This window comes from Lagenorhynchus albirostris, chromosome 6 (assembly GCF_949774975.1).
Source record: "Lagenorhynchus albirostris chromosome 6, mLagAlb1.1, whole genome shotgun sequence".
NCBI classification, from domain to species: Eukaryota; Metazoa; Chordata; class Mammalia; order Artiodactyla; family Delphinidae; genus Lagenorhynchus; species Lagenorhynchus albirostris.
Genome location: NC_083100.1, coordinates 94,583,674 through 94,596,537, shown reverse-complemented (window position 1 = coordinate 94,596,537; position 12,864 = coordinate 94,583,674). Strand labels below are relative to the sequence as shown.

Here is a 12,864-nt window from a genome sequence, read left to right as displayed (position 1 = left end):
AGGGCTCAGCGTGGTTAGGCACAGGCCCTGGGAACGAGGAAGTTCAAGTTCATGCTCCCACCAGGGGCTTGTGGTGGGGATGGTGGAGGGCCGTGATGCAGCCTCTCCGAAGCTGGTGAACCCTCTGGTCGCTGCCCAGAGCAGAGACACCAAGGGAGACAGCCTGCATGTTTGATGGGACACACGTCCCCAAGGAAGGTGAGCATAACTTGAGTGCCTAAGTTTGGGGGCTGCCACGGCATAGCTGTCACAATGGGAGCTATGTTAAACGGTAAATACACGGAGAAAACCTGCAGAAAAGAAACCTGTTGAATCTTGCATTTCCCAGACCTGGACAGTGTCCATCTTTTCTGTGCAACATGGTAACAGCCCAATAGAATATGCCTCAAAATGCCGTTGGTTTAATCGGATGCTTTCAGCGTGCCTTTCTCTCCAAGGTCAGTGACCTCTTAGGACCACACCACCTCCCCTTCCGGGGCTTAAGGTAGCTGGGGGGCGGGGCACGGCCCTCCCGGACTGGTGTGGGGGGGGGTGGTCAGCTCCAAGCACCACCACATGGACGTATGTGGCTACTCTCTCTTCCCCTCCCTGAGCGGGGGGGGTGAGACTGACCCCCCCCGCCCCCGACACCCCGTGCTTCACCCACAGCAGTGACAACCTTCACCATCACGTCCCCACACCGTACAAAACAGGTCAAGGTCTTTATTGGTCACCGTCGCCCGGACAGGCAGCAGTGCTAGAGGTACAGAATGTTGCGTGTGGGGAGACCGTTTTTGTGTGTGTGTCTTTAACAGCATCTAGGCCTAACGCTGCATAAACCGAGAACAGCTTGTTCCTTACGACGTGAACAGACTGAAATGTACCATTACCACGTCACACAGCATAAGCATATAGATACATCTATGGATAGATTATATAATTATTTATTACAAATAAACTGTAGTTTCACACCTCTCCAAAAGGGATCCTGTGTTTACACGTACGTTCGGGTTCTGAATGTACAAGGAAGGGTCAGGGGCTGAGTTCGACCATGCAAAAGCTCACACATCTATCACGAAGCACTTTAAAAATAGAATGGTCTCCTCCTTCAGAACAAATCTGGTGTTTAGATTGAGGATTAAGTAAAACAGTATGAAACGAATGAAATACAGGGACAGAAATCAGGAAGTGATAAAGGGGTGAGGGACCAACGGGTACGGTCTTCTCTTAAAATCTGCCAGGAGACCCACGTGGAGGACCGAGGAGGTGAGTCCGGGGAGCCGCTCTCCATTTGAGGCTGGGAGCACCCCAGAGGCATTCCACCAAGCAGACGTCGTATCCTCCCCACACGAACCTTTTTACTGCAGAAGATGGAAAAGGTCAGTCCTCCCGCCGGAGACGGGGTCCTGCTCCGTGCTCACGGTCCTGCGGTGTTTGGCGGGGGCAGTGGCGGGAAGCAGTGCGGTCCGGCCTGCTGGGGAGACCTGGTTCCCGTGAGCACAAAGAAAGTGAACGTTCAGTTAAACATCAGTACCGTCTGCCTGCATGGAAACCTCCGGTGGCCCCGACAGTCCTCATGCGGATGCAGGGCAGCCGGCCCCGGCCTCCTTCACTCAAACATCTCGTAGTGGCGCGTCTGCCTCACCCTGGGCACCATGTCGATGAGAAGCCTGCGAAGAGAAAGGCCGGTCACCCCAACACAGACCCTCCGCAGCCCTGGGCTTGAGCACTTGGGAAACAGATGGGGGCTTTGTTTTTGTATAAACATAATTCACATACTATAGAATTCCTACAATTCAGCGGTTTTTAGTACAGGCAACCATCACACCCACCTAATTCCAGAACGTTTTCATTGCCCCCACCCCCACCCCGAGAGAAACTCCATGCCCTCTAGCGGTCACTCCCCACCCCATCTTCCCCTGACAACCACAAACGTACTCTGAACCTCCATGGACTTGCCTATTGGGGACAGTTCCTGTAAGTGGAATCATTCAGATGTAGCCTCTGGCAACTGGTTTCTTTCACTGGGCGTGTTTTCGAGGTTCAGCCATCTATCAGTAGCATGAATCGGTATTTCTTTCTTTTTATGGCTGTATAAATACTCCACTGCATAGCTCTACCACATTTTATTTATTTATCCATTCACCAGTTAATGGACGTTTGGGTTCTTTAAAACGCGCATACGTTGGGCATATGAGTTGTCTCTACTTTTTTGCCCACTGTGAATAATGCCACTATAAATGTTCATGCATAGGTGTTTGCATGGATGTGTTTTCGTTTCGCTGCAGTATATACCAAAGGGTGGGATTTGCTGGGTCAAATGGCGGCTCCGTGTTTAACATTTTGAGGAACTGCTAAACTATCCCCAAAGCGGCTGAACAATTTACATGCCCACGGGTAAGATACGGAGGTTCCGATTTCTCCACATTCTCACCAACTCTTACCGTGTCTTTTATCATAGCCATCGTAGTGGGAGAGAGGAGGCATGTTAACAAACATTTAAAAGCTCAGCACCTTTGAGAAACTGTTCTCTTTTCAAAGGCCGACTCCAGCCTAGATGCTGGATGCAGAGCCAGCGATGCCTGCTGGGCACTTCCTTCTTCAGTGACAGGCCTCAGGCTGGGCTAGAACCAACTCTACATGTAGCCCTCCTGCACCAGAGTCCCTTTTGTAAGAAGTTCTCTAAGTGTGAGGTCCCGGCGTCTGTAGCAGGTGGCAGAGGGGACTTTAAGGGTGAGGCCAGCCCCACAAACGCCTCCCTGGTGCTGATCATGACCCCTCACTACAGAGGCGGAAAGGGGCACAGATCTTCAGGCACGAAGGGTTAAAAAGGGAGGACCGTTCAGTGAACTACAAAAGACGGCACACAAAAGCGGACCCTTTGTGACCGAAAGCCTAGGCCCCCGGTCCAAGTCCTTGCCTCACTCCTGTCCCAGCCCCCAGAGTATGTGACGGCTGCAGGGGGCTTTTCCAGTCTCCTGCCCTCCCCCGGGGGCGGGAGGGTCACAGGTACAAGACGTGATCGTCAGGGCTGGGGCATAAAGCACCCGTGGCCGCCCGGAGCGCAAAGAGGAAACAGCACTTACTTGACCCCGTAGGCGAATATGGTGAGGCCGATGAGCACCCCGATGCTGCCGTCCAGGTACCAGACGGCCGAGTCGTGCTTGAACACCTCGGCGCTCAGCAGAATGGAGAAGCCCATCACGGCCCCCACGAGGGAGTTGAACCCTGGAAGAGACGCAGAGAGGGGCTGAGGGCAGCGCCCAGGGAACTTGCTTAGCCACCAGGAAAACCACCAAAATGCCAGGCATGCCTCTGCGTCCCGGAACGCGTACTGGAAGGGACGTTCCAGAAGCACTTCTCGGGGGAGAGCCACCACCTCAGACACCCACGTGGTTTGACAAATCTCTGCTCACACATCACCAGAGACCTCCCTGGAGGGAGCTGTCACCCTCACCGTCCATCCCCTGCCAGCCACCATGCCCAAGTGACAGCCCGTGTAGGCTCCTGTCGTCTTCCTCCCAGGCCCCAGGGACACAGGGCACCAGGCCTGCCAAACACACAGGGGACACTCAATACTCAGTGACTCACACCTGTCCAGTGTCTGCTGGGCAGGTACAGAGCTGGGATTGTCTCAACTCTGAAGTCAGATTATCACCCTCGTTTTACCAATGAGAAAACTAAGTTGAGCAGAGTGACTGAGGTTCAGTAAACTGACCAGCTTTATACAGATTGAGAGGGGGCAGGGCTGGGATTCTACCTGAACCCGTGTGCTTTCTCTGCCGTGTCTCCTAAGTCACCCAAGGATTTTTCACTCTCCAGGAAAGAAATGCATAGACTAGCATTAGCTACCTGGTTGCAGAAAGGGCAATCCAACCAGAACTGGAGCTAACAGACGTGGATCACCGTCTCCTTTCACACACGTCACCTCAGTGGGTCCCCACGACTGAGGCATCGCACTTCCAGTCTACCTGTGGATTTTCCAGGGCCACGTGGGAAGGGAACGGTTTAGAGGGGCACCTGGGGTCTCGCCGTGCTGCGAGCCACAAGGCTCCTCGCCTGCCCCAGCATAACTGGGGCCTGAGAGCAGCTGCAGGTCCACGCTGCCCGGTGGTCCCCTGGCAGCTGCCCATGCAGGCCAGTAACCTCTCCGACAGCAGGCCTGCTCCGTTCCCTGGCAACTCCACCTGGGTAAAGGCGCCATGCTTCTGCTGAATAACCTTAAATGCATTCACTGTGGGCTGCACCACTGCGGGGGTGTGGGGTGTTCTAAATGAAGAGCAGGGGGACAGGAAGAAGAGTGTAGGGTAGAGATGACTTAGGCCAAGCCCTTTCTCAGGATCCACGGGGTGCACCTCAACAGGCGGCCCCCTCAACAATGGGACCGAGATGACGCTGGGCCTGCAAGGACATCTCATTGCCTGTTGCAACACACCCTCAAATCTCCATCATCTCCCCACTCCAGGTCTCAGCTGAGCACTCGGCCTTGTACTTCTTCGAGCACACAGGTTCAGACACCAACACCTCATCTTCGCAACACCAGGTCCACCGCCCGCCTATGCCTGCTGCCCTCACATACTCAGCTGCTTCTCCAGTTACTGCCATTCCTATGTAAGACTGGCACCTTCATCCCTGTCCACTGAAGGGCTTTGCTCTTGAATTTCTTCTCCCTCTCCTGGGTCACTCCCACTGGGATAAGTCTTAGCATCATCACCCACCTCCGCCTCCTTCCTGGACCCACCACGATCCCCATTCACTACCGCCCTTCGCAAAACTCCCTGGAGAGCTGGCTACCCCATCACACCTCCCATTCTCTCTTCGCCCCGTCCCACTCAGGTCCCTCCCTCCCCCCAGCGCTGCCCTGGTCCTGGATGGCTCCCGGCTGCCACAGGCCATGCTTAACGCCTCGTCCTCACTGGACGCCCTCCTAATAAGAACATGTCTCTTCAGCCTCAAGTGACGCCGCGCTCTGCTGCTTTCCTGCTCTGCACCCTCGCTGGTCCTTCTCAGTCCCGTTTGCTAGACCCTCCTCCTGGAGCCCACCTGCATGCCTGCCTTAGTCCCCTGAACACTTCCTCCGCCTATATTCTCTGGCCAGGTTCTCACCTCCATCCCATAAGCCCGCATCTCCCTAGCTCTCTTTCGTCCTGACCTTTCCCCTCAGCTGCAGACATACAAGCATCTCAAACTGAACACGCTCAGGGCAAAAACTGCTGCCTCCCAACGACTCACCCTCCGGCCACCCTCTCTGTAAACAGCGCCCCCCGTCCACCTAGCTGCCGAAGCCAAACATCTAGGAGCCCGGCCTGGACTTCTGTCACATCCCGAATCGCGTCCACCCATCAAGTCATTCTTGCCACCTGTCACCCCCCCAAACCCGCCCCCCGTCTACCCCCTTCCCGCTGCCCCTCCTGCCCGCATCCCCCATCCTCTCCACAAGTCCCGTCGTGGCAGCCAAACTGACCTCTAATAGCGAACAGAAGCCCAGTTCTGAAAACCATCCAGACTCTTCACGCCGGCGAGTCCTGCGGTGACCAGCCCCTCCCTCCTCAGCCGCACCAGGCCCGCCGGTCCGCTCCTCGGTCCCCCCCCCCCTCCGGCCACTCCACCGCCTGCAGCCGCCGGCCCCGGCCTCCCCCGCAGGCCTCCGCCGGCCGGACCCCTCGTCCTGGGGCCTCCCACGCTGCCTCCCCAGCCTGGACTCAGAGCCCCTAAGGCCGTCCCTCCCTCCCTCCCTCCCTCAGCCACACCCTCCTACCGGCACGCCCTCGCTGCTGCTTCGCCGTTCTCCGTAACAAGACATTTTTACCGTTTTTCTCTTTGCAGACATCCCTCTTTCCCACCAGAAATGTCCGCGTAAGGACAGGAAATTTGTGTCTCTCCTTGCTCTGCTCCAAGTCCCAGCACAGGGGCTGGCACTCCTCGGGGACTCGATTGATTGCTGCATTAAATACTACGGAGTTAACGGAGGGAGGGAGGGAGGGGGGAGGGGAAGGCATGGACATGGCCTTAGCCGTGGACTCCCACCGGCCGGGCTGGGCCGTCCCGAGGGAGAGAGGAAGCCACCGCTGCCAGGCTCTGGGGGGCTCCCTGCTGAGGCGGGCCTGCGGCTACAGCTCTGGGGAGACAGCCCCCCCGAGAGGTGGACGATTTACCCCTGAACTTCAGGGTGTGCTCTGGGGCCCCCTGGAGAGCCAAACTTCTCCAGTCGCTTCCCGAGGCTCTCCACAAGGTTCACACCCGGCGGAGCCTTCCAACCCAGTTTCACCTCAATACAGGTGACATGGGTTAGCAAAGGCAAACCCCTCCACCTTCCTGCCACCGGGGACCATATCCTCCAGAGGCCAGTCCAGGGAACTGGGTGGAGAGAGGGGCCGGGACTTGCTGGGAGCCTGCGGCAGGTGAGGGCTATTCCAGGCGGGGCCTCCACCTGCCCCGCCGTGTCTACCTGGGGATCCCGACCCACCGTCCGCAGGGAGCACTTGTACCCCTCCCCCAAGGCCTCCACTGCAGACAGCAGACCTGACGAAGAGCTTTCTCTGGGTGCCCTGTGGGTAGCGGGAGGGCAGGGCTGGCATCAGCTCCACCTGAGATGTGTCCCACCAGTTCCAGGTCCCAAGGCCAAATCTCTAAGCCTTCCCCCTTCGACCGACAGGAGACAGGCGCCCTTCCCCGTGCTACGTCCTGGCCTCCCCTTCTCAGGGCCGCCCGGGGACAAGGCTGCAACCCAGGCCCCTGTGGTGTTAGTTTCCGTGGCTCCCCCAGGCTCGCTCACCTCTAGACGATGGGGAAAAGCAGTCAGCGCGCTCCCCTTCTCTGCTGGCCGTGCGGCTCATGTAGCTGACTCCACTCCGCCCTTGTCACCGCAGAGTCTCTCCCAGCTCCTCGCACGCAGAGCGCTTTGGAGCTCCCCCCTCTCTGTCCTGCCCATGGTTTCGGCCTCTGCATATCACACCCTCAATTCTGCTTCCATCTCTCCCCAAGGAGGGGGACGGCGGGCCCACTCTGAGACGGGGGAGGCCGTATTTCTCTCCTGTCTCCTGATACATCAGGATCATCAAGATACTTCCCCTCTCCCATTAGTAGAGGCTGGCATTTACCCTCTTGCGTCTGGCTGTCCCTTGAATCTCCCTGTTCTTTTTAACAAATGGAATCAGACCAGTCCTCTTAGAAGAAGTCTCTGCAGCCCACGCCTTTTCTCAGAAGGCCACCAAAAGCGTCCACAGAGACCACTACCCTGTCAAGGGGCTACCTGGGCTGGAGTTTACCTCTCAGGCATCAAGTTGGGGGAACTTTGTTTTGGGGGGTGGCTACAGGAAAATGGCAGAGACGAGCTAGAGATGGCTGCTGCCCCAGGGCAGACTGGAATCCTTCGTTCTTCTTTCTCCGTCTTTGTCGTGGGTACCAGTGGGCCCCCGGGGCCCCCAGAGAAGCCTGGAGAGCTCAGAAAGGCTGCAGAGGGTGGGAGGTTCCCCCAGACAGCCACTAGATGTCCACTCACTGCACCAAGTCACCGGGCTCTGCCAGCCCAGGACCCACCAGCCTCTCCTTTCCACAGTGGGGGGACCCACCCACCCCACGCAGACTCCGGATGGTTCACAGCTGGTGGAACTTTCACCCTGTTCACCCACACCTTCCAGGAGTCTCTGACCTGCTCCGCTCTGCCCACCTGTGGTTGTGACGGAGCCTGACGCATTTCAGCTGCACCTCTTATGAGCCTGTGCGGGGACACTGGAAACGGCACACCCGGACTGGGGGACGACTCCGTACCCACCCTGCGGCCTCCTTCAGAATTTCAGAGGCTTCCTAGCGGCAGCTACTCCCCAGGAAGGACACTGAGCCCACAGGCCACCCATCTTCCTAACGAGGCACACAAGGCCCCATCGGTCACTCACCTCTGAGCCGCTGTCCGCACCACCCCCCCCCAGGCCCACATGCTTGTTCCATCTGCCTGTTAAAGCCAGGGCTCTTGCCAAAAATAAACGCCGTCATCATCTTAGAAAACAAAACAATGTCTCAGGCGATCTTGATTAGAGGCTCTAACAGTCTGGCGTTGATGACTAGACAAGAATCTGTGCAATGAAGCACCTATGAATTGTGAGCAGGAAATTCTGATTCAAAGTCGTTCATGTACTTGAAATCCACCACAGACTCCTGATACTTCAGAACAGTCAACCCAGGCCCCTCAGCTCGGGTTTCCGGCTGTCCTGCGGGCAGCGCTGGAGCCCGGCTGCTGGCCCCTCGTTCAGAGCTCCCCCCGGGTACCTTTCCACAATCTTCCTCTGTCTGATTCGTAGTATTAACTTGCCTGGCCCCCTGCCCTGGGCCAGACCAACAGTAACGGCAGGCATGGCTCCCGAAGCCCAGCCGGCCCCCGACCTCCCCACGTGAGGGAAGAACAGAGAGCAGATACTTACAGATGGTTCCCTACTTCTGCTCATCAAGGAATGAGGAAAATCGGGATCCCAGACAAGGCAATGCGCAGGAGGCTGTAATTACTGCCGCCTATTTAGCTGACACTCCCACCAAGCGGGGGACTGCAGAGTGCGACAACCATGCCCCCTGATGGCGGGGAGGGGGCCCTCATGGGTGACAGGCTAGGGGACCGGGGTGCTGCCTCAGCTCTTTGCAATAGCGCCCCCTGTCTTGCTCTGCCGGTCTGTCTCTCCTCAACCTCCACAGCCAATTCATCCCCGAGCCCTGCCCATGTTATAAATATCGCCCACCCTTCCTCCATTCCCCCATATCTCCCCCTCCCCGACCCAGGCCACCACCCCGAGAGCTCCCCAGAGACCTCTCCCCTCCCTGAGGCCTCTCCGCTCTGTTCTCTACCATGATGGCCACAAGTCTCTTCTAAAAACATCCATCATGTCACTTCGTCTGTTTAAACATTTAGCAAAACATCCAAAATCCCACGCTTGACCTAACGTGCTGATTGGTCCGTCCTCGCCCACTCGTCGGGGCCCCTCACATCCTCCCTTCCTAACTCTCCCCCCGCAGATGCCCCAGGCTCCCTCCCAACTCGACTCCCTCTGCCTGAGGAGTGCCTGTCCCCAGCTTTCCGCCTGTCGGTGGAACAATTTTCACTTAAACCACCCACTTCTCTTTGTAATGACCCCTCTCCCTGGGTCAAGACTGGGACGGAAGTACTGCTTATGCGGGTGGATGGTTTTGTATGTGAAAATGATGACATCAGGAGTTATTTCATTAGAAAACACATACTTCTCATCAGGGGCTTCTCTTACACCCTACAAAATGGTGGGACGTTAGAACGAGTGAAGCCTAAATAGAAACAGCATCTGGAACGCCTGTAAGGCATTAGGTGAAGTCACCGGTCGAGGGAGGGGCACCCACTGTTCTGAGAAGAAGGGGGTCAAGCCCCGTGGTCATGGGTAGAGAGGGGACAGGGCCTCCTGCCTGGCGGCCTGGGAGGAAGGCGTGACTGCTGGGTCCACATTCAGGCTCCCGGCCCAGTGTCTCAGCTGCAGTCACCTGAATACAGAAAGTGCTGATATCTGTAAGTCAGAGGGGTTCTCTGACTTACGGGGTCTACTCAGGGCAGACAGAGGAGCGCCTGCTGGGTACTCACCACCTGGAGCCCCGAAAACCGTGCTGACTGGTACAGCTTCCCCCAGGCCGGCCTTCCCGTCCCTCGTGTGCAAGGTAAAGAGACTTCGAAAGGAAGGAACAGAACACGTCGCTGGAGATTCAAGGTCCAGCCAGACCTCTGCTCTGTTCAGGCCTAAAGGGTGCAGGCAGAGCTGTGCCCCTCAGAGCAACAGAAAAGAACCTGGAAGGTGGCTGGAGAACCCACACCCGAACTCCTGGTTACTGCTCTCAGCCCAAGGCCGCCTGTGCTCTCATTGCTAAAATAGGAGGATTCCACAGCCAAAGGAGGCGTTTTCTTTTCCAGCTTAAAAAACACCAGGCCACAAAAATCACACGGAGTGAACACTTCTCCCCCAGTCCTGGACGCATCACTTTGACCTCCTGCCTGCCTGCCCCACCGTGCAGAAGTCCAGCTCCACACACGGCAGGGCATCAGCACAGGATCAGGAGTCCAAGTCCACACCGTGTCACCAAGCTCGTCACTTGGGAGGGAAGGGGCCTCTGACCGCCGTCCACCCCGTCCTCAATGGATAACAGCTACCCACACATGACTGCGCCCACGTATTGCACATAGGAGAGAACCCTGAGAATCTGAGGAGGAGGGAGTAGTGCTTTCCTTTAAAAAGAAATCATGGGAATTCCCTGGCGGTCCAGTGCTTAGGATGTAGCACTTTCACTGCCGGGACCCGGGTTCAATCCCTAGTTCGGGAAATAAGATCTCACAGGCTGCGCGGTGCAGTGGGGGGGGGGGGGGGGGGGAAGAAGAAAGAAAAAGGAAGGAAGGGAGGGAGAGAAAGAAAATCCTAACGATCTCTGCTCTACTTTATGCAGGCACATCCACCGACCCACCAGCTTTTACCCTTGGACCTCCCACCCCAGGGCACAGGGGCTCAGGTCGCTACTCCCGACCCCCAGAAACTTCACACGCTCCAGGATAAAGAAAAAGAAGACAGGCAGGCAGTAGCGTCCATCATGTTTCTAGTTTGCATGCCAGCACTAGTTTGCAAAAAAACGGAAACGTGCTTTCTCTACTTTCACACATCCTTCTCTGTCAGCCCAGAAGCCACGCGGGAAGCTCCTCCTGGCCCACAGGACGCAGAGGGACATCTCCGCCTGGTTTGGGTCTTGAGCAGAGAACACATGGCTCATTTCCCTGGCGAAGCCCTGGTCACTGCAACTTGAACTCCCAGGTGAGCGTTTCACTAGCTGGAGGGGGAAATGGGCGTGGAGCGTTCACCACAGAAACCTGCACAGAATCCAGGGAAAACATTTACTTTTTATTTGGAGCAATGCATATCACATGCAAGGCTCTGGGAAGCCCTTTGTGCTCCACGATTAAGAGCCTGGGGAGCCCTGAGCCACCCTGGTAGGAGGTGCCGGTGGAGGTGATTCAAGAAGAGTGTATTCAATTCCTAGGGCACAAGACATCTGCCCTGACAGGAAACCCTGAGAATCACTAAACAGCCTGGGTGGAGGGGAGGGCAGTGAGGAACAGATTCCGAACTGTTGAGCTCTTCTGCGAGACGAGCAGCGAAACGTGACCCAAACAGCACCTCCCCTCAGTGTGAGCTCAGCCCCTAGACGCACTGGCCTTACTCACCATCGGTTATGAGGGCTCTGCTGGTTAGAACCTTCCCCAGCATGAACTTCAGCACAGCCAGGATGCTGCAAAGGATCCCACTTAAAATGGAGACGCTGAACAGGAAATCATCCTAGAAGAGAAAGTTCCAGATTTCAACAGTTCAGCTCAGGTGAGAGCAGATTGCAAGCCACTGGCCTTTGTTCCCAGAACAAATCATCACTGGTGTACGCTGCCACCAGGCAGGGGATATTGCTTGTTTTTATACCTCTGTTACCTGTGTCGCTGGGAATCAAAAAAGATGATCAAAAACGAATCATCCACACTTATATTTCCTTAGAAACCGATCACATACTTCTTTTCCTGTAGGAGATTCCCCTTCCTGCTATTCTGCCACAATGGTGGCAATCACTGATCAATACCGGAGTTGGTCAAATGCTAAACACAGTGACTTCTGTGTCGAGTTTTCCATGGAGAAGTCAAAAAGCAGCTGACTGCGAAGTCTGGAACACGTAAGTACACCACTGGCCTAAGAACAGAGCCGGCTGAACTTGCCATGGGGTCCATCGTGGCTGGAGCTACTTATAACCATATTTTTTCCTTAACCTCGCGCAAGCAACTGGAAGTTCATCTGTAGCCTTCAAGGTGGGAAAAGGTATCTGAAAATAAAGTCTGCTATTGATGTTATCTTAGCACTTCCTATAAGTCGTTAGCTTACCTTTGCAAGCAAAGGCATGCGTCACATATGCAAAAGCGAGTAGCCGTATATCTAGCCCACAGGGCCTCTCAGCTTCGGGCTCCCAGGCGTCACTCCCATGAGACACAGCCTCCAGAGTCCCCAATATTAAAATGCCACTGCCAGCAAAAATCTCATAAAGCATCACATACACTCAGAGAAACAGGATTCCTCACGCTGTTGATTAATCAAATAACAGAACGCTGGTAAGAGGGAAGACAGCCTGTTTCCCCGGGTTCAACACTCAGCAAAGTGATCTGAAAAATCACCTTGCTGGAAACAGGGTATCTGCAAAGCATCAAAGCATCTCCCCCAAGGGAACTAAGATCCCACAGGCCACACGGTGCAGCAGAAAAACAAAAACGAAAAGCACCTCCTCCACAGCACTGATCAACGGTGGTTGGTTTAAACAGATGTCCACAAATCCTGTGCTACTCCCTCCCCAAAAAGGCACAGCTTAATTCCCTCCTCCACCGAGCGTCGACTGGACTCATGCCTCGTGGCTAACAAACAGAATACAGAGAAGAGGAAAGCAGTGACTTTACAGGGGGGAGACCCAGTAAGTGATCAAGACGAGCATGACCATGCATAAGTGATGCTGCTATCACGTGCCTGCAGACGGCATGGGACGTGAAGAAGAAGGCCTCTGGGTGTTCTGCCCCGAACCCATAACCTCAGTTGAATCGTGGAAAACCATCACACAAACCCATGCTGAGGACAGTCTACAAAACACCTGAGCGCTACTTCTCATACACATCAAGGTCATGAAATTTCAAGGTCGTGAAAGACAAGGAACCACCGAGAAATTGTCACAGATTGGAGGCTAAGGAGATGTGAGGACGAAATGCCACAGAAACAGAAAAGGTCATTACATGGGAAAGCCGGAGAAATCAGCGCAGAGGCTGGAGCTGTGTTAGTACTGTTGTCATTCCCTAGTTTAGGTAATGGTACCCTGGTTATC

General features: G+C 55.5%; 1 protein-coding gene across 2 annotated transcripts in view; it reads right to left on the bottom strand.

The window, feature by feature from the left end:
• Window positions 1-907: 907 nt before the first annotated feature.
• The window catches only part of TMEM163 (transmembrane protein 163), a 255,204-nt gene continuing 243,247 nt past the window's right edge, over window positions 908-12,864 (bottom strand). For both annotated transcript variants that reach the window (XM_060152999.1, XM_060152998.1), the window contains exons 6-8: window positions 11,189-11,300; window positions 3,066-3,207; window positions 908-1,649 (exon numbers count right to left, since the gene is read on the bottom strand). In XM_060152999.1, the coding sequence (XP_060008982.1) occupies window positions 1,589-1,649; window positions 3,066-3,207; window positions 11,189-11,300 (315 nt within the window). In that variant the 3' untranslated portion in view covers window positions 908-1,588. The remainder of the gene's footprint in view (window positions 1,650-3,065; window positions 3,208-11,188; window positions 11,301-12,864) is intronic.